General features: G+C 33.4%; 1 protein-coding gene across 4 annotated transcripts in view; it reads right to left on the reverse strand.

The window, feature by feature from the left end:
* Positions 1–23,522, reverse strand: part of Sbf2 (SET binding factor 2) — a 417,940-nt gene that overhangs the window by 325,784 nt on the left and 68,634 nt on the right. For all 4 annotated transcript variants that reach the window (XM_076846869.2, XM_076846870.2, XM_076846868.2 and 1 more), the window contains exon 2: positions 17,822–17,907. In XM_076846869.2, coding sequence (XP_076702984.1) covers positions 17,822–17,907 — 86 coding nt within the window. The remainder of the gene's footprint in view (positions 1–17,821; positions 17,908–23,522) is intronic.

The following is a 23,522-nucleotide window of genomic DNA, read 5'->3' on the forward strand; positions in this document are numbered from 1 at the left end:
ATCTACCCTCCTAAAGGTGGTGCAGCATAGTGTAAGAGAGACGTTTTCAGCCCATGATTCCTCCCACAGGTGACAGCATCAGCATAGTGAGAAAGCAGTTGACTTCCCCAACTATGCAGGATGCTAACCAAGAGGTTTACTTCTTCCTCACACAACCCTGAATACTGAACAGAAAAGCACAAATGAGGAACTGGGAGAAACTGGAAATAGGAAAGAGAGGTGGAGATACACTGCAATCAGAACTTGAAACTCAGCAAATGGTCCCCTATCCTACTAATTACATAATGGACTCCATTAAAAGGCCCACCTATGAGCTACTTCGGACACCTGACAGGTAGATCTCTCTCCAAAAGGCCCATAGATGGCTCAAATATTCTATATACCTAACACTCCTTGTTACACACTTGCCAGCTCCCTAAAAGTGTTCCCCAGATATCAGATGTGAACCTTCGCAGATGAACAAGCAGTTAGCTGGTTTGACTGTTCAATCAGGAGAAAAACATAAAAACTTGAGCATTTTAGGATACCACCCTAGAGGAAATAAATAAGAGGCTTTTGATACCCAGACTGTCTTTGTGGGATCAAGAAAGGCACAGTATCTTAAGAAATGTTCCTCAAGAGGGAACAAGGTGGATGGAATAGGAATATCTATAGAAAATGTTATGAGTGAAACCTTTGAATCCCTATTCTGGATAACTAATGAAGATATTTCTCTCCTGAAGCTATCAGTAAGAACTAGAGAAAGTGGCTGGTTCTTTAAATGGGAAGATAGCCACGCAAGACTTCAAGGAACATGGGGAAAAAAATGCAAATGTGATATTATCAAAAGGACACAATAATTTTATAGTAACCAACACCAAATATGGAGATCTACAACTGCCTGACAAAGAATTCAAAATTATTGTTTTAACAGAACTTGACAAGCTACAGAGAACACAGAAAATTCAAGAAAATCAGGAAGACAATTCATGGACAAAATAAGAAGTTAAACAAAGAAAACTCATTTTTTAAAGGAAATTATAGAACTGAAGAATGAATAAAATAAAAATGCAACAGAGAGCTTCAATAGAAGACTTGATGAAACAGAAAAATCTGTGAACCTGAAAATAGGTCATTTGAAATTATTTTGTCAGAGGTTTTAAAAAAGAGAATGAAAGGAATTAAAGAAAGTTTATGGGATGAATGTGATACCACCAAGAGAAACAATATATAAATTATGGGATCAAAGATGCAGAAGAGATACAGAAAGTGGTAGAAAGTTTAGTTAAAGAAACAAAGTTGGGGGCTGGGGTTGTGGCTCAGTGGTGGAGCACCTGCCTAGCATGTGTAAAGCCCTGGGTTCAATTCTCAGCTCTGCATGTAAGTAAATAAAAATAAAAGTCCATTGACAACTAAAAAAAAAAGAAAAAGAAAAAAGAAAGAAAGAAACAAGGTTGGAAGTTTCCCAAATATTCAGAGAGATCCAAATCTTTAGGTAAATGAGTCTTAAATGCCCCCAAATACAAACAATCCAAAGAGGATTTCACTGAGACAAATTGTAAACCAACGGTCAAAGTGAAAGACAAAGAAAAATTATGAAACCAATAAGGGAAAAGCAATACATCTCATCACATAAAAGGGAAACTTTGCATCAAAGGATTAGTGGAATTTTCAGCAGAAACCTTCAGCAAGGAAAGAGTGGAATGAATATATTTAAATGCTAAAAGAATAAAACTGATAAACAGAATACTTTACCTAGCAAAAATGTCCTTCAGAATGAAGGAGAGATAAAGACTTTACCAGATCACATCAAACAAACAAACAAACAAAAAAAAAAAAACTGAAGGATTCAATCACCATTATACCCTCCTTACAAAAACATTAAAAGTAGTTTCTTAATCAAAATCAAAAGGACACTAATTGGTAACATGAAAATATATGAAACTCCCTAGTAAATGTTAAATATGCAGCCAAAGTAAAATGTTCTATAGCCAAAGTAAAATGTTAAATAGTGGTATTTAAATCACTTTTAACTCTACTACGAAGATTGAAAGAAAAAATATTTAATAGCTATAATAATTTATTAATACAAAATATAAAATGAAGTAAACTGTGAACTCAGTAAGTATGTAGAGAATGTAAGTATAGAAATGTTTTTGTTTGTTTTTGAGATACTGGAGGTTGAACTCAGGGCCTTATAAATGCTAGGCAAGTGCTCTACTTCTAAGATATATCCTCAGTTCTTTTCCTTTAAAAAAAATTTTTGTTTGTTTGTTTGTTTGAGACATGGTCTAGCTAAATTGCCCAGCTGGCCTTACACTTGTGATCCTCCTACTTTACCCACCAGAGAAGATGAGATTACATGCATATACCAACATACTTAGTGCTGGTATAGTTTTTGTTCACAATTGAAGTAAAAGTGTTATCAGCTTGAAATAGATTATTTTAATTTTAATGATATATGTAAGCTCTATGGTAACCACAAAGCAACTGCACCTATGTTGGGGAAGGGAAAATCAAAGCATATCACTAAAGAAAGTCATCAAATCATAAGGGAAGTTAGTTACAAAAGAAAAGAAACAAATGAACTGGAAAATATTTGGACAACAATTAACTAAACAGCAAGTGCTTAGCTTTCACTAATTACTTTAAATGTAAATGGACTAAATGCTCAAATCAAAAGACATAATGACAGTGTAGATTAAAAAATAAAACCCAATTTACATGCTGCCCATAAGATACTCACATTACCTCTAAGGACACACATGCCTGAAAGTGAAGGGATGGCAAAAGTTATTCTAGGCAAGTGGAAACCAAAAGCGAGTTGGAGTATCTATATTTCTATCAATTAGACAAATTGGACTTTATGTCAAAAATTGTCATAAGAGACAAAATGTCATTATATAAAGAGGTCAATATATAAAAAGAGCATAGTACTTATTAAGTACATATGTATCAAACATCAGAATACCTAAATACATAAACAAATATTAACAATCTGAAAGGACAAAGAGACAGCAATAGGCAACAATAAAATACTACGATAATAGAAATTTCCAACACTCCTCTCTCAAGGATGACATACCATCCAGACAGAAAATCAGCAAGTCAAAACATTAAATTTGAACTACATATTAGACGAATTGGACCTAACAAGTATATACAGAACATATATACTATATTATACAGCAATAGAAGAAACATTTTTTCCAAGCATACTTAGAACAAATAAATGAAATAGCAATCAGTAAAACAATAAAAATCAATGAAACTAACAGGTACCATTTCAAAAAGATAAAACAAAATTGACAAGTCTTTAAATAGACTAAGAAAAAAAGTGACAAGATTCAAATAAAATCAAAAATTGAAGATTTCTGATACCACAGAAATACAAAGAATCTTTAAGAGACTACTATGGACAAGTATATGAAAATAAATTGGATAATCCAGAAGAAATGCACAAATTCCTAGAAATAGAAATCTATTAGAATAAAATCATGAAACAACATAAAATCTAAGCAGAAGAACAATAAGACTGAATCAATAATCAAAGATCTTCCAACTAAGAAAAGTCTAGGACCTGATGGATTCACTGACAAATTCTACCAACATTTTGTTGTTATAGTGCTCAGGAATTGAACTCAGGGCCTCATGCATGCTAGGCAAGCACTCTACCACTGAGTTATATCCCTAACCCATCTACTGAAATTTTGTACCAATCATTCTCAAACACCGCCCCACAAAAAAAAAAAAAAAAACTGAAAAGGAACACTTTTAAATTCATTTTATAAGGCCAGCTTTACTCTCAGATGAGGATACTGTAATAAAGAGTTACAGATCAACATTTCTGATAAAGATAGACAAAGAAATATTCAATAAAATGTTAGCAACCAACTCGTGTTGAAAAGATCATGTCATAATCCAGTAGGATTCATCCTAGGGGTGAAGGATGTTCAACATGCAAATCAATAAATGTAACATACCACACTAACAGAATTAAAATATAAGTTTGTTTCAATGAATACTCAAGAAGCATTTTTTAAAATATTTTTAGTTGTTGAAAAAAAAATTTATTTTTATCCTTTATTTTGTTTATTTAGTTTTTCTTTCTTTCTTTCTTTTCTTTTCTTTTTTCTTTTCTTTTTTTTTTTTTTTTTAATGTGGTACTGGGGAATCAAACACAGTGTGTCATGCAAGCAAGGAAAGCACTCTACCACTAAGCCACAATCACAACCCATAAGAAGCATTTGACAAGTCAGGCTCAGTGGTATATGTCTGTAATTGTATATTTGAAAGGCTGAGCAGGAAGATCACAAGTTTGAGGCCAGCTTAGGCAAATTAATGAGACCCTGTCTCAAAATAAAATTTACAAAGGGTTAGAAATATGGATCAGTGGTAGGGCACTTCCCTAGCATGCACAAGGTCCTGGGGTTCTACCCCAGTACCAAAAAGAAGAAGAAGAAGAAGAAGGCATTTGACAAAATCCAATATTCTCAATAAATACAATATAGAAGAAATGTACTTCAACATAATAAAACCACAAATGTCAAGCCCACCACCACTAACACCATTCTCACTGGTGAAAAGCTGACACATCAGGAACAAGCAAAGATGCCAACTCTCACCACTTCTATTAAACATGGGCTTAAAATGTCCTAGCTAGAGCAATTAGACAAGAAAAAGTTATGAAAAGCATCCAAGTTAGAAGAGAAGAAGTAAAATCCTTTTCGTTTGCTGATAACATAATTTTACACATTGAAAGACTTCACCAAAAATGTTAGAACTATTAAACAAATTTAGTAAAACTACAGCATATAAAAAGTCAGATGTGTTTCAAATATATACTAACAACAAACTACCTGAAAAAGAAATTAAGGTTCACTTAGGAATAAATTTAACCAAGAAGGTGAAAAAAGTCTGTTTATGGAACACTATAAAACACCAATGAAAGAGAGTGAAGACATAAATGGAAAATTTGTTGAAGTATCTGTACTATCCAGAATAAACTACAGATTCAATGTAATCTCTCTACTGTATCTCTGAAATAAGAACTCAGGGTTTAAAACTGTGTAAGGCTCTTCTTCCTTGCATCTGGTTAAAGTGCCACTGCTTTTTCTTCAGCAAAGAATACCAGAATGTAGTTGGGCAAGAGAATGATTGTAGGGAAACCATTTTAAATACACTATTTTCTCTTTCTTTTATAAAATCAACAGTCACAAGTTTTAGTAGCTAAATTATCAGAACCAAAATATCAGTAGCACCATCCCCAAATTCAAAAACCCTTAGCATACAGTTAAATATAGTTTAAGAGTTAGCATACAGAATAATGAGGGACAGTCCTGTTTATGTGTAGTGCTTAAAAACAGTCCATGGTGTTCAATAAATAGCAATGTTCTTCAACCTTTCCACTTCATGCAAAGTAGAATCTAAGAACTTTCCTCAAAATGTCCCTTTGAGGGGCTGGATTTATAACTCAGTAGTAGAATGCTTCCCTAGCATGTGTAAGGCCCTGGGTTTAGTCAGTACTGCTACCCTGACCCCACCCCCATCCCCAAAAAATCCCATTAATCTGCAAATTTCTGCAGGGGGGTGGGCGGGTTGGGGGGATGCTTTTCCAGATAAGTCTTTAGGATAATTTTAGTTCCCCTGAAAAAGCAAATTGCTTCCTATAGGTTTCATGAGAACACTAGGGAATTCATGAGAATGGAGATAAGCATAAAATATATAGAACAATTCAAAGGACCAGATAAATTCACTGAAGTACAAAGCTAATGACATGAAGTAAAGACTAACAGGAAAAAAATGAAAGCTGAAATCAAAGCTTTGAACTTAAGCTAGAACCATGTCTAGATGAGGGTGACAAAAAGCAGAAAATAATCATTTTCAAAATGACACTTTAAAATAATCAAAAAAGTTTAATTATAGTAATAACACATTTTCAACGACCTACTCTCTCACTTCCCCAAATAAACAAAGATTTAATAATTAAAATGCACAACTAATTTTGCACACACTGGTTCTACAAATTTGAGAGAGCAGGTAAAAAAGAAAATGAAGCTTCCCAGAATTATTATAAATGAAAAAAATCCTTTTTGTTATTAGGTTTTATACTAAAATCACAGCATTATTTTGGAAAACATGCTTTAATCATGACAACAATATTAACAATAGCTAATATTTACAACGCTACTATGTAAAATATTCTAAATATTTTATGTGTATTAATTAATTTGATCTTCATAACAATTCTATTAAGATTATGAGATACAGTATGGGGGAGCTATACAAATGATGGAACCCAGAGGGCTTACACATTAGATACTATTTTTAGTTCTTTTAAACTTTTCTAATGAAAAAAGACACACAGCCTTTAAATAATTTCTTCAAGTTTATAAAATTATAAATGGAAAAGCTAGAACTAAGACTTAATAAGTCTGGTTCTAGAGTCAATGATCATAACCACTTTACAAAGCTGTCTTTCTAGGTGTTACATACACCTTAAGTTTTTTTAGAGAATTAAACTGAGGAAAGCTGAAATTATTTCTACTTTCTCACTTCTCTGTCAAGATGCTGCTACTCTTTGGGTACATTAATCTGAATCTGTGAGATAACTTTGGTCCCTCCGTGCATTCAACATTCATTTGACCATTCAACCAAACCCATTAATTAATACTCCTTTTCCACTCCTATTATCAACATCCTGGATATTCCACAGTCAAAAAGCTAAGAGCTTTTTAAAAAGCTAAGAGCTCGTGCCAACCTTATTAATAAAACAGTTAGATCATTTTCACATGAACTGCATAGATCACAGTTTTATGGGACATAATTAAAATAATTTGCCTTTTCCCATTAGTTAATTTTATTGAGTCTATCATTCTAGCATATATATTATTTTTTATTGAGTCTATCATTCTAGCATATATATTATTTCCCTTCCAGATATATGCCAAACACAAATAAGCAAAACTTTCAAGTAAACAAAAAAGGAATCACTAACATTTTTATTCAAATGAAATGCTGAGTCTTCAAAATTTTAGCACTGAAAACAGAATCCACAGGGAAGGAGGATATTTGGATCAACTAGCCTTTTAACACTTATTATACTTGAGGGTGGAGTTCTGTCAGTTCAATTATCATAATCATAATTTATATAACCTTCAAGGGAGCAGAGTGCTTCCTTTAATCCTCCTTAATTCCACTGGGTGTCACTGAGACAGTTGAAATTTTTTTAAAAAAGACTACAAAAAAATCTTCTGTTCTTTCTCTTGAGAGGCAAAAAGAAAGAGGTGATGGTGAAGTCTGACCTATAACTTAGCTCCTCCTATTTATTTATTTTTTTCCTTTAATTTTTTTTTCTTTTAAAATTTCTGTTTGGGGGTGCTGAGGTTGTGGTTCAGTAGTAGAGAATTTGCCTAGCATGTGTGAAGCACCAGGTTCAATCCTCAGCACCAAATAATTAATTAATTAATTAAATCTCTGTTTTTAATCTGGAAGAAATGCTTCTTCCCAATGCTTGGTAACTGACAATATAAATAAATGACTTTAGTCTTTAGGTAAACAACTGCCTCCATAAATAAGGAATTACTATGTGACCAAAAAGGCTATGGGTAATCTGAGATTATAAAATACATGGCAATTAGTATTTGAAACTTGCCCAAGGAGTTCAATGGTAGAAAGCTTGCCTAACATACAAAAGTTCCTCAGTTCTATTCCCTACATAACACAAAGAAAAAAAATTGCCACAGATATTAATCCAGTATAAAATGGATTAGATACCTTACCATGTTCTCATACTCTTATAGCACTGCAATTAACACCTCTAAAAATTGGCTGCCAGAGCACTAGCAAAAACTCATGGCTCTACTAGTAATAGACTGGTTTCCAATCTTGAATATGATCTGTTACAAAACTAATCAGAAATAGCATCCAAGATTTTCCAGAGTTGGAATATCATTTGGAAAGGCTGAAGAAATAAGGTACAAAGATTTTCCAGAGTTGGAATTTATTTTTGAAATGCTAAAATTACATTGTCACAGTAAATATAAATAAATAAATAAATAAATAAATAATCCAGCACTACACAGAATCAAGTTCCCATCTTAACCACTTCAACTAGACAGAGTATCTAAAAATAAATCTCACCTTTCACATAATGTACTTAAATGGGACCACAACACTCTACATTCTGCTCTATATAAGTTTCAGAAAATTCAATTTAATTACATTAAGAGCTCTACATTTATAACTTTTTGACACATCCAAACATTTTAGGACTTGTAACTCTTAGAGAAATTTGAGTATGTATGTATTTTAATACAAATCTAGCAAACAGGCATTTGGAAAAAGATTTCATAGTACTTTCAAGCACACTAACAATTAGACTTTTAGCACAGATCAGGTTAATTCTCAAATTCATGGGAAAAAAAGATCTTTGAAGATAATGTATATAAGACTATATATAAAGCTGAATACACATACAAAAGAAAGTTCATCATTACCATGAAAACACTACTTTTTATGAGTTTATGAGCCTGGACCACATCTGTATTCCTAGCACCTAACACCTTGGCCAGAATGTAACAAGTACTAAGAAAACACTTTAAGTTGAAAAGATCACTGTTAAGTATTTAACAATAACCAAAACTAGATGACCACTTGACAAGAGTATTGCATACAAACTGATTTAATCATCAAAAGATTGGAATTTGACCAGGAAATCTTTAAGGTTTCTTCCAAACCCTAATACTCAACAACATTTTCATCATTACCCCAGTGATAATTTTAAGCAAGGTTCATACTCTGTGTCAGGAAGGACTTTTAAAGAAATGTCTATCAATAACCATAGGCTGCATCATGATCTTCCTGTCAGCCTTTTTATACAAATCTTTATCAGGCAGGGGGGGGAAAAATGAGTGAGAGAGAATAGGCCAACATTAGTGATCTTAAAGGATAAATTAACCTTGTTTCTATATTTCTGTATATTATATACTAAGAGTTACATGAATCTAAAAAGAGTGATTACATCTATGATTTGTATTAAAAAGATAAATCCTCAAATGAAATATTTTGTATACTATTAGTTGGGGGGAAATCCCTTGAGAGTACGAAGAATCATTTTTTCCATAAAATTCCCTGTTGAAAAGTCTCCTACCAGTTAAACAACTGCTCAGATACAGAGTTAGTTTCATATTTGTACTTAACTTACTTTAATGATAAACTGCAAAAGTTTGACTCTGCATTTTCTATCCTTTTTCTCTACCTTTACATGGAATACAAATATTTTTTTAAAATCTGTATAATAAATAGGCTACCTATTAACTCTGAAATAGCTAATTTAAGCCAAGAAACTGATCATTTATGAACTTCATATGCCATATTTTATATTAAAGATTTTTTAAATAATTCAATAAGCTTAAAAGCATATACTTTTAATTTGCTCGATAATATAAAAAGTAAACAAATTGCTAAAAGCTATTTAACCTAGTTCATCTCCTTTCCTAGGATTCTGTGCAGCAAACAGAAACAAATAACTGGCTGCTTATTTATTTACAAATTAATAATAGGCCATTATTCTGCCTATTATTGCTTTCTTGTTTTTATAGTAATTATTTTATGGTACTGATCACACACTATATAATTTACCTGTTTGCTATGGTCAGTGCCAGTTACTCTCACTAGAAATTTTAAAAAGAAAAGAATTTTATTTGGTTCAGTTCTATCTTAAATAACTAAACCATCTCAATACTTGACACCTAGTAATCATTCAAAAATACTGCTAACTGAATAAAGTTACATTAAATCATACCTAAATAGTCAAAATAATTGTAAATTTTAAAGCAAAATTCTGGACAAATGAGAAAACTACCAAAAAAATATATAAGTTCTTAAAAGCCAGTTATATAAGGATCTTTTTTAAAAAGCCACCAGTGACCCTAAATTATTAGTTTCTGGGCTCCACCTTTAGTATTTTCTTATGTTCAGAAAACAATTATTCACTTTTATGAAGAATTGCCAGAATGACATGGTCATTTTGCTCAAAGTTTTCACTGTCATCAATAAGCAACAGGCTGATCTAGGAGATAAAATTACAGACAGTATCTAGGTAGAAGAATATTAATGCAAGTAAATACTCATGTGAAATTAAGTATCTTCTAAGACTTTTAAGGAGGACTAAATCAGTCTAAAAGAATCTCCAGTTGAGGGCTGAGAATGTGACTCAGCAGTTGAGTGTTCACCTAGCATGCACGAGGCCCTGGGTAAGAATCTAAGACTTATTAATTTTAAAAAAATTTGAAGTAGCTGGGAATTTTTTTCAAAATCAGCTTTCCTCCTCTTATTCAATTAGTATTTTATTTTAGTTAGAAAAAATTTAACAGAGAGTCAAAAGACCAGGGTTTTATTATCACCTTAGCAACTACTAAACAGCTATATGAGACTGAACAAGCTATTAAATCTCTTTAGATTTTCTTATTTTTAGAATGGAAATGAATTTCAGCACTTTAAATAAATTTAATTTCCTAAAACTGTCATTTTCTCTTTGGCTTTCTAAATATTGACTCTATACAAATTTTCCCAACTTTTGAAATGATCTAAATTTCCATATATAGTCTGGATTCCAGATAATTCTTGGCCTAACTTAAAATGGCTTTAAGCTAGTCAGAATTAGCTATTTAAATAAACTTTACTAAGGACTATTATCTTTATGATTAATATATGTAATGTTAATGTTATTTTTAGCTTTTATTTAAGATTTCAGAAATCATTCCTATCATCTCCCTTCATCTGAGTGCAATGCAATAGTAAACTATTATTAAACATTCAGTATAAGCTACATTGAAATACTTCCAATGAAGATATACGTGTATAATTCCAAGGCATTTCTTGAAGGTAAGTGAAGTCCAGAAATGATAATTTGCTACAATAGTAGACAGACATAGCCACATCACTGATAAATTTATAACTTATTAATAAAATTTTAGTTCTCAAAAACTAAAATAATTCTTCGACAAATAAACACATCTGCTTATGTCACCTAAGTAATTTTAAAATTTTATGTCTTGGTGATATTAGTAACTTTTTATAGACACATAAGTACCACTAGAGGCCACCAAATACTTTACTTTTTAAAATGACACATCTGCAAGTTATTCTTGTGAGTTTAAAGGTACTTTAAGTTAGGCCAAATCGTAAAGAATGACAATAATATCCATAACTGGGAACACTGCACAAAAATAAACTCAGAAATATGTGAACATATTTTATATTAAATAGGACGTCTGTATCATTAAAGAATTTTATTAGACCAAGAATGGGTGGGAGAGGGTTGGTAGAAACCTTCTAGTATAAAACTATCATTCTCTACATACTTCTGAAAATAGATTGTATGACCTAGAAAGTGGATGCTCTGCTAAGAAGCTACTGCTTTGTATAAGCAAATTGTTTATATGTGTACACACACACACACATACACACACACACCAATAGATACATAAAATCCCAGAGTTCTTTCAATGTTCTTTCTTCCATATCATAAAATCTTTCACATATAATGTTTTTAATACCTAAGGTTGGCTCCTATCCACAGCAATCAAGACTTCAAGTAAAAAGTCTTATTGTCAAAATTATCCCACAGATCTGAAAATACCAAAAATTTTATTTGCAGAAGATGACCTGGCATCAGGCAAAACATTTAACACCTCGGAAAGCTTTGCATTCCTAGCTGAACAGTTGCTAGATTGCCCTCCTGTTCATTAAAGGTAAAAAGCAAAATACACAAGGTCCAAATGATATTCTGAGAGTCCATAAACCCAAGGGAAACCTATAAGACCAAAATGAAGCTTCTTGCTATTTGACTTTCTACTTTCTCAGCATAGTGATATACTATTTTGAAGAGTTTTATTCCAAGCCAGTTGTGGTGGGACTCAGGAGGCTGAGGCAGGAGGAGGGTGAGTTCAAGGTCAGCTGCAGCAACTTAAGGAGGCCCTAAGAAACTCAGCCAGACCCTGTATCTAAATAAAATGTTTTTTAAAGGGCTGGGGATATAGCTTAGTAGTTAAAAACCCCTGGGTTCAATCCCCAGTACCTGCCCCCACCAAAAAAGAACCAATTTAGTGCAAAGAGAAAAGATCTTTCCATTATTATAATTTTTCTTGACCACTTTCTTTTTTGACATCATTAATAAGAGTCTTTTTGGTATAATAATTAGTAAATGTTTGGTCTTTGTTCCTATATCCTGGAACAGAGCTCCTTAAACTGTTGGTTTGCTAATGAAGTAACTAATGGTTCAAGTGGACATAGAGAGCTTCAGGATGGGGGTTGGTCACCAGAGGAAGCAACTATGTGATTAGAAGGTTGGAACTTTTAGCCCCACTAGTGATTGAATAAAGTTTCTCTGGAGTAAAACTCTTTTTGGTTCTAGTCTTCTAAGCACACTTCTAGGCTTTGTCTGCCAGCCTCCTACTATAGATAACTGGATGTTACCACCAGTATCTTTCATAGATACCTTCTATGATTTAAAAAAAAATTTTTTTAGTTGTAGATGGATACAATATCATTTATTTATTTATTTATTTATTTGGTGCTGAGGATCAAACCCAGGTCTTCACACATGCAAGGCAAGTGCTATATACCACTGAGCCACAACCCTAGTCCCTTCTATAATTTTTTTTTAAGCTAGCTTCTTGTGTTTCTCAAATCTCTCTGGCTGGCATCTTTTTCATCTTTATTCTAAGTAATGACTTGTACAGCCAGTTTTTTTATATTTACCTAATGGAACTTGCATGTTTACCTATTATATTTCATCTTCTTAGATAAAGGGCACATAACTCCAAACTTTCAAAATCTTTGTAAATGTCAATTCTGTCATGCAATTTGTTTACAACCTTTCATTCTCCTTTCACGCATATTTCTCCTCAGAAACAAAATTATCTTTCATCCTTTATACACTCAGTTCCCTGACCAAACAGAATTTATATCTAGGTCAATGGATGACTACTATCCCATTTGTTATATTCATCTCATTCTAAACAGCTTAAAGAATTAAAGCATTACATGGTACCTATGCTTATTTCTCCTATAGCATCTCATACTGAAGCAATATCTGCAGAATGATGAATACCAGTTTATTTCTCTCTTCTCCCTCAGCTATCTTATAGAAGACTGGATTCATACTAAAGACTTTCAAATCATTAATGTATATTTAAATAACTGAACTAATTACTTTATAACCTCAAATTTGGAAATTCTGTTTATTTTTCTCAAGCTACAAAATGTATTTATCACAGTAGTTTAGTGTTCTAAGAAAATCAGATATGTTACTAATGCTTCAGTATAGTCGTTCAGTGAAGATTACGGCATATTTTCTGAATTATGAAATATTCACTTCTGAGACAGCATCTTAAAAAGGAGTTAGGGCCAAAACAATACTGTTTTGCTGACATACAAGGCTTAGCCAATAAAAACATTTGTTCCCATGATCATAAATAGATTGTTAGCCATAGAATGCTTCTGGAAAACAATTCTTTAATTTTCTTTGAAATACTGTCACTAAAATTAACTGTAACTTTATTTATATGACTGTCTGTGGTTTCTGTGTATACCTAAAAAGCACAAGAAAAAGACAAAAATATCCTAGAATTGGAAAAGTAGTCATTATGTTTGGTTTAGCTTATTTTCATATTTTTATTTTTAAAATCTGTCCAAACTGAAGTTCACCATTTCTAAATAGAAGGCAATTTCTTTATGTAAAAACGGAAAGAATAAATTCAGCATCCTCTAAATTAAGCTTGAGATTTGATTTATTATAAATGAATGCCTAAATTCCTTTTTCACAAATTATAAAGTTTAATCTTCAGGATGAACATATAATCTTTCATTTAGAATTTAAGGATATCAAATATATACTGCCTGGGAACAAGAAGTGGCAACAGAAAATAATTTCGATAAAATATTATACTCTGAACCCATATTTGTCCTCAGATAAAATAAACAGGTAAAGTTGATCTGTACTTAGTAATGCAGTGCTATGGTTTGAATATAATTTGGGTGTCCCCCAAGGGTTCATTGTGAATGAAGCTTTAGTCTACAGGGTACTGCTTTTGGGAGGTGATGGAACCTTTAAGAGGTGGGTCATAATGGGAGGTTCTTAAATCGCTGGGGCATGAGGATTTCTCATATAAGCCCTTAGTACTTCTCATGAGAGGGTTGTTATGAGAAGAACAACACTGACCCCTCTCATTCTCTCTGATCCTGGTTGAAGTTGTAATGGCTTGCTTCTGTATGCACTCCTCCCATGGCTATATGTGCCATGAAGTGATATAGTCAAGAGGCAGCCCTTACCACAGACCCTGTGCTATACTGTTTGGAGTTTAAACCTCCAAAACTGTGAACTAAATAAAATTTCTTTTCTTCATAAATAGCCTGTGTCATGCATTTTTTATAGTGATGAAAACTTGACTAACAGAATCAGCATTCTCTTAACATTTTTCAATCTCAGTTCTTACAAATTATAGAACTCTGTTTTCAGAGTAAAAGTTTCTGCTTTTACACTAAAATGCAAATGCTTACATAGTTTAACGTGTAACTCCAAGAATATTCCCACATCTTGGCTAAAACTAAGAGTCAGAAGATCTGGGTTTGAATACTAGCTCTGCTGCATTCTACCTGTTAGATTTTTGCCGAAATTATTTAAACTTTCTAAGCCTCAATGTACTTATTTGCAAATTAACATATTGTTATCATTTATCTAATTTATGTTAGTATATCATAGTCTATCAATGGTATACAACTGTTAGATATTAACCTTAATGCTACATGCTAAAAGTCAATCCATCTTGTAAAGGATATGGTTTTTTTCTGTATGTCTTCAGAAAAGGGTCACTAATACCCTAGAATCAACAAACCATTTAGGGACTAAACCAGATCAATTAAGACTAAACTTTTACTACGTCTGCCTTTGGCTCTTGAAGTTTAAAAAGTTACTCAGGATCACATAGTATACCACAGTTGTCTAACTTATTGTTGTGCATATGCAAAAATTACACCTAATATCAAAGAATAGTATAACGTTATAAATGAAAAGACAAAAACAAAAAAAAACTAGTAGATGCAAATAAAATAGCTTTAATAGATGCAAAATAAATCTATTTTGTATTGACAAAGCACAACAGACATAAATAGTCAGAACTGCCAACAGATGAATGAATAAAGAAACTGTGGCATATATACACATACACACACACACACACATATGCACACACAAACACACACACAATGGAATATTATTCGGCCTTAAAGAAGAATGAAACTATGGCATTTACAGGTAAATGGATGGAGTTGAAGAATATCATGCTAAACAAAGAAAGCCAATCCCAATACACCAAAGGCCAAATGTTTTCTCTGATTAGTGAATGCTGATTCATAATTGGGGTGGGGAGGATGGAGGAACTTTGGATTGAGCAGAGTGGAGGGGAGGGGAAGGAGGGGGTTTATGGGGAGGGGAATATGGTAGAATGAGATGGACATTATTACCCTATGTGCGGGTATGATTACACAAATGGTATGACTCTACATCATGTACAGCCAGAGAAGTTGTACTCCATTTGTATAAAAAATAAAATTAATTTTTAAAAAAGAATCAGAATTGCTATCAATGATGAAAAATCGTGGGGAATAGGAACATTTTCAACATAATCCAACAAATCAATTATCATTTAAGTATTAATCTGGCCCCCAATTTTTTAAATGGTATACTAAGAATCAGTCAAAAAGTCATCTAGATGAGAAAAAATTCTATCTACCTCTTGACACCTCGATTTCACTAATCCAGCAGCACACAACTCCACCCCATTATTGGACAGAAACTAGTAGCATTTGAACATGCCAGTATCTGTCATACAAAATAAAAATAAAAAATATCCATTTACTAAGTAGTAAAATCAATATATGTTTCTCCCTTGCCTCAGAGGTATCACAAACATCTATTTCCTTGACTCTCAAAAGATAAAAAGTATCCTTTCTCAGTCCTAGCTGTAGAGCTATGATAATTTGTTTCTACCCCCATAAAGTCTGTTCTTTTTTTTTTTTTAAAGAGAGAGTGAGAGAGGAGAGAGAGAGAGAATTTTTTAATATTTATTTTTTAGTTATAGGCGGACACAACATCTTTCTTTGTACGTGGTGCTGAGAAATGAACCCAGGCTGCACGCATGCCAGGCGAGCGAGCCACCACTTGAGCCACATCCCCAGCCCAAAGTCTGTTCTTAAAACTTATGAAAGTGGTTCATTGTTCATACAGTCAAATTGATGTACCTCTTTAGTCCTCCACATTTTGATGTAAAGGAACTCAAAAAACTTTCCAACATGTCCCCAGCACCCAAATTTACCTTTTCAGTCAGCACTAAAAGGGTTAGCTAAAACAAGGTTTAAAAGCTATTATAATAAAAATGCCTGCTTATTCACATGGTAAGGCCAATTACTGGTATGTGAAAGCATGTGGGAGAGAAAAGAAAGGAATGCAAAGGGCTCTCCAAACAGTCACTTTTCCTTGGGTCCTTACATTCCTTCCCTATTTTTAATGCCAAAATTCAAGACTTACCCTCTCTGTGGGCCTACAAAACCAAAGCCTTCTTTACATGACTGGGTTATAACAATCAAAACTAAGTGTTCAGCAATATATTTTTCATCCTCAGTAAAGCAGAATAGCACAGTCATCAGCTAGAAAGAGCAAACTTATAATTTTCAACATCAATTTTATTCCTCATAGACCTTTCTGATACAAGTTAACAAAAGAATGAACAATTCTTCCTCTGAGTGAGGTGGCGAGAGATGAAGAAGAGTCATAACATCTGCCTCATTTATTAAGCACTTGTTCTATGAATTGTATATGCATCTTTTCCACTTTATCTTTACAACAACCCTATGAGTTATCATTTTACAGATGAAGACTCTGCTATTTAAAGAAGTTAATTAACTTGTCAAAAGTCCATACAATGCAACTGGGATTTCAACCCAGGCAATCTGCTCTACAGCCTACACTTCTATCACATTATACTGAATATTCTTTCAACAGAAACTTCTTGAATGTGTGTGTGTGCATAAACAAAATATTAATAATCTTCTCCTCCCCCTCTTCTCTTTTTCTTGAATGGAACCAAACTTGTGTAGAACCAAACTTTAAAGTCATCTTACAAAGTCTTTTTAGTCCCTTGTTTTACCACCTTGGATCTGCCACCAGATAAAACGACCTGGCTATCATAAACTATATTCAACCACTGAGTTCCTTTAAAATGTCTAATTGTTCCTCCCCCAAAGTCAGTTGAATTACACTATTAATAAAGTAACCTACAAACACTGTAGTTAAAAATAAAAGAATTTAGATTTATGATTTCAAGACCAAACTCAAACCATGGCTGGCCACCATTAAACAAACTTTTGGTTTCTTTTTGTCTGTTTTTTTTATTTTGTTGATCACTAAAACACTAACCAGGAAATTTCAGGAAAAATAATAAAATAAATTTTGTCTAGTAATAAATAATCCCTGAAACTACTTAGGCTAAGATTTTCACTAAGGAATCAGAGGGATTTTTCTGTTCCTGAGCAATAAAGATCATCAATTTCACTTGTAATGTTAGGGATAAATTTAAGTAGGAAAAAAAGAATAGCATAACAGGCATTCCAGAATCAATATATTTAAAGGGGATTATATTTACAGACCTTGGAGGGAAGAAAATTATTTCTAAGACTACATTGCAGATAAATCATCAAATTATTTAATAAGAAATGTGATAATGTAAACAGAAAAAGAAAAATATAATTATAAAAGTATAATAATACAACATCAACTTACCAATTCAATTCCCTGTGGAAAAGGTGTATCATCCCAGTCCTTCTGTGGAAATCTCTGGATTATTTTCCCCAGACCTTCTCCTGAGCCTGTAAATAAAATCAAAGTTAGCTGGGTATGATAAGCACATGCCTAAAATCCCACCTACTCGGGAGACTGATGCAGAAGAATAACAAGTTCAAGGCCATCCTGGGCATCTTAGGGAGACCCTGTATCAAAATTAAAAAATGAAAAGCACTAAGGAATGTAGCTCAGTGGTACACTACTTGCCTAGCATATGCAAGGCTCTGGATTCAATCCCCAGTAGCAATGAGGGGGAAAAAATCAGTTACAAGGTACTAAAAAACTGAAGACTCATTAAACTATTCTCATTTCTAAATTAACATTTGAAAAATTGATATATCAATTGATCATTTTTAAGTTTTAAAGGACATAAAAGTATTATTTTCAAAATACAATACTGAAAGAACAGGCAATCCCCCATCCTATAGACTGCCAAAGATTGACACATATGAAAAGTTAAGAAAAACAGACAGAGGTATTGGAAATTTATCACATCATGAGCATAACTGTTCTCTGTGCCCCAATAATGAAATAACTTCAGTATACCAACCTGAAATTTAAGGAGTGCTTTTCTGTGGAAACAGAGTAATTTTAAACAATAAATGATATGGTACTGTTGGTGCGAAGCGTTAGTTAGGGTTTGTAAGAAATATTAAGGGTTAAATACAATTTTTTAGGCTGCGCTGGAACCTTGAACATGTCTATGCAGAGTTCCTTAACATTAGACTATTGACATTTGGACTGGATAATTTTTTGGTGTGTATGGGGTAAGGGAGAGAGTACTATCTTGTATATTACGGTATGTGGCATCCCCAGCTTCAACTCACTACATGCTAGCAGCACCCTACCACCACCACCAAGTTGTTACAATCAAGAATGTCTCCAGACATTGCCAAATGTCTCCAGGGTTGAAAACCACAGGTTTTTATAACAATTGTTATAAAGTTAGCCTATGACATCAAAGACTGAATCAACTTATTATTAAACTTTGGGGATATAATCTTGTGAGTAATTTGAGGATGAAAAGTACATGTCAGATCTAAATTGTTTTTTACTGTACTTTGTGTGTGTATGTGTGGTTCATGGGGATCAAACCCAGGGTCTTTCCCATTGTGCTAGGCAAGCTTGCTACTACTGAGATTACACCCTTTGCTACATATAATTCAGCACTTTGCTATACGCTTCATAGATTTACATATCTACATGTTGTCCAGCTTACTCTAAGATGAAAGCAACAATATTCTGATTATTTTCACATCTAATTTAGGGAAGCCTTAAAAACTGCGTATATTTATTAATACACTTTTTGAAAAATCATCCCAATGAATTCAACTTTTTCCTCACATCTGCACTACACATTTTATTTGATAACTATCTTATGGGCAGTATCTGTTATATGTAGAATTCTGAGAAGATAACATTTACAATGAAGAGCAAGCCATGGTGAAGCAAAACTGTTCTACATTCATATTTCTTCTTTATGCCCACAGGTAAAGTATCACATCAGTCAAGAGGGGCTATAGAAGTACTTCCTATCTGTATCACATATTAAATGTGGCATTCTGACAGGGTAGCAAGAGGAAAAGAACATAATAGAAAAAGGATCCTCTGAAGGAGAAAATAGGAAAACCACCCCTTTTACAATAGCCTCAAAAAAAAAAAAAAAAACAACCAAAAACTTGGGAATAAACATAATGAAAGAGGTGAAAGACCTCTACAAGGAAAATTACAGAATGCTTAAGAAAGAAATTATTTTTTTATTTTTTTAGTTATACATGGACACAATATCTTTTTTTTGTTTACTTATTTTTATGTGGTGCTGAGGATCAAACCCAGGGTCTCACATGCGAGGCAAGCGTTCTACCACTGAGCCAAAACCCCAGCCCCTGCAGAAAGAAATTAAAGAAGACCTTTTAAGATGGAAAGATCGTCCTTGTTCTTGGATCTGTAGAATTAATATTGTCAAAATGATCATACTACCAAAAGCACTATACAGATTTAATGCAATTCTAATCAAAATCCCAATGACATTCCTCATAGAAATAGAAAAAGCAGTCATGCAATTCATCTGGAAAAATAAGAGACCCAGAAAAGCTAAAGCAACCCTTAGCAAGAAGAGTGAAGCAGGTGGCATCACGATACCAGACCTTAATCTATACTACCGAGCAATAGTAACAAAAACAGCATGGTCAAGGATAGTGGAAGGAGATGGTCATCATTATACAAAATTCATGTATGAAAATGTAAATTTGGTGTCAACATACCATATATACAAACAGAGATTTGATAAATTGTGGTATAAAGGTGTATTACGAATTGTAATGCAAAAAAAATATGAATGTAATGCACTCCACTATTGTCATGTAAGAAATAATTTAAAAAATCAAATCAAATAAAAATAAATAATTTTTTTAAAGCAGCATGGTGTTGGCACCAAAATAGACTTGTAAACCAATGGTACAAGAATAGAGAATAGAGGACACAGAGACTAACCCACATGATTACAGTTATCTTATATTTGACAAAGGCACCTAAAATGTACATTGGAGAAAAGATAGCCTCTTCAATAAATGGTGCTGGGAAAACTGGAGACCCACATGAAACAAAATGAAATTAAACCTATATCTCTCTATGCACAAAACTCAACTCAATGTGAATCAAGGATCTAGGAATTAAACCAAAGACACCGTGTCTATTAGAAGAAAAAGTAGGCTCAAATCTCCATCATGTCGGTTTAGGTCCCAATTTTCTTAATAAAACTCCTGTAGCGCAAGATTTAAAACCAAGAATCAATAAATGGGAAGGATTCAAACTAAAAAGGTTCTTCTCAACAAAAGAAACAATCAGTGAGAGAGCCTACAGAATGGAAGCAAATCTTTACCACAAGCATATTGGATAGAGCACTAATCTCTAGGATATATAAAGCACTCAAAAACCTTAACACCAAAAAAACCCAATAACCAAATCAACAAATGGGCCGGGGAACTGAACAGACACTTCTCGGAAGAGGATATACAATCAAACAACAAACATGAAAAAATGTTTAACATCTCTAGCAATTAGAGAAATGAAAATCAAAACTACTCTAAGATTTCATCTCACTCCAGTCAGAATGGCAGCTATTAAGAATACAAACAACAATAAGCGTAGGCAAGAATGTGGGGAAAAGGCACATTCACACATTGCTGGTGGAACTGCAAATTGGTACAGCCAATCCGGAAAGCAGTATGAAGATTCCTTGGAAAACTTGGAATGGAACCACCATTCGACCCAGCTATTCCACTCCTCAGTTTATACCCAAAGGACTTAAAAACAGCATACATAGGGACATAGCCATATCAATGTATAGCAGCACAATTCACAATAGCTAAATTGTGGAACCAACCTAGATGCCCTTCAGTAGATGAATGGAAACTTTGGTATATATACACAATGGAACATTACTCAGCATTAAAACAGAATAAAGGGGATGGGGATGGGGCTCAAGCGGTAGCGCGCTCACCTGGCATGTGAGGGGCACTGGGTTCAATCCTCAGCACCACATAAAAATAAAATAAAAAGATGTTGTGTCCACCAAAAACTAAAAAATAAATAATAAAAAATTCCCTCCCTCCCTCCCTCCCTCTCTCTAGAGAGAGAGAGAATAAAATCATGGCATTTGAAGGTAAATGGATAAAGTTGGAGAACATAATGCTAAGTAAAGCAAGCCAATCCCCAAAAACCAAAAACCGAATGTTTTCTTTTATATGAGGATGCAGACGTATAATGGCAATTGTGGGGAAGAATGGGAGGAATGGAGGAACTTTAGATAGGGAAAAGAGGGAGAAATGATGGTGGGATGATTTAGACATCATTACCCTAAATACATGTTTGAAGACACAAATGGTGTGAAAATATTTTGTGTACAATCAGTGTCTTGAAAAATTGTGCTCTATATGTATAATATGAAATTAATAGTATTCTGCCATTATGTATAACAAATCAGAATTTTTTTAACGTCATATTATTTTCTCTTATATGTGGAAGCTAGAAAGGGAAAAGAAAAAGAAAGGTGGTGCAGGAGGATCTCATGAAAATTGAAGGGAGATCAGTAGAGTAAGAGAAAAGACAAGGAAGAGGGAAGGATGGGAGGGAAAAGGGAAATAACAGAGAATGATATCAGCCAAATTATATTATTTTATTGTATGCACAAATATGTAACAATAAACCTTACCATGATGTACAACTATACTACATCAATAAAAAATATAGAAAAATAACTAAATAAATAAAAAGGAGAAGCCTATAAAAAAGCACATAGACAAAATATATGACCAATATAACACTTAATGGAGAAAGACTGAAGGCTTTCTCACTAAGATTCAGAAAAGGGATGTAAACTACTATCATTTTTATTTGACATGGCACTTGCTGTCCTAACCTGTACAATAAAGAAAGACATCACAGGCACACAGATATGAAAAGCAGAAGTAACATTCCTTATTCACATTTTTTTTTAGAAATCCCTATGAAATAATTTTAAAACCTAGAATAAATGAGTTTAAGGTCTCAGAGGGTAAACATTAAAATTTGATTGTATTTCTATTACTAGTAATAAGCAATTGAAAATGTAAAATACCAACTTAACTCAAAATGGATCAAGGACCTAGGAATTAAACCGAGACTCTGCATCTAATAGAAAAAAAAAGTAGGCTCTAATCTTCATCACGTGGGATTAGGCCCCAACTTCCTTAATAAGACTCCTATAGCACAAGAATTAAAAACAAAAATCAATAAATGGGATGGATTCAAACTAAAAAGTGTTTTCTCAGCAAAAGAAACAATCTGTGAGGTGAACAGAGAGCCTACATCCTGGAAGCAAATTTTTACCCCCTACACATCAGATAGAGCACTAATCTCTAGGGTGTATAAAGAACTCAAAAAGCTAAGCACCGAAAAAACAAATAACCCAATCAACAAATGGGCCAAGGACCCGAACAGAACTTCTCAAAAGAGGATATACAGTCAATCAACAAATATATGAAAAAATGTTCATCATCTCTAGCAATCAGAGAAATGCAAATCAAAACTACTCTAAGATATCATCTCACTCCAGTCAGAATGGCAGCTATTATGAAGACAAACAACAACAGTGTTGGCAAGGATGGTGGGGGAAGGTACACTCATACATTGCTGTTGGGACTGCAAATTGGTGCAGTCAATCTGGAAAGCAGTATGGAGATTCCTTGGAAATCTGGGAATGGAACCACCATTTGACCCAGCTATTCCTCTTCTCGGACTATACCCAAAGGACTTAAAAACAGCATACTACAGGGACACAGCCACATCAATGTTTATAGCAGCACAATTCACAATAGCTAAACTGTGGAGCCAACCTAGATGTCCTTCAGTGGATGAATGGATAAAAAAAAAAAAAATGTGGCATATACACACAATGGAATTTTACTCAGCATTAAAAAAAACCAAAATCATGGCATTTGCAGGTAAATGAATGGCGCTGGAGAAGATAATGCTAAGTGAAGTTGGCCAAACCCCAAAAAACAAATGCCAAATGTTTTCGGTGATATAAGGGGGGGTGACTCATAGTGGGGGAGGGAGGGAGAGCATGGGAGGATTAGATTAATTCTAGATAGGGAGGAGG

The sequence above is a fragment of the Callospermophilus lateralis genome, chromosome 2 (assembly GCF_048772815.1).
Source record: "Callospermophilus lateralis isolate mCalLat2 chromosome 2, mCalLat2.hap1, whole genome shotgun sequence".
Classification (NCBI taxonomy): Eukaryota; Metazoa; Chordata; class Mammalia; order Rodentia; family Sciuridae; genus Callospermophilus; species Callospermophilus lateralis.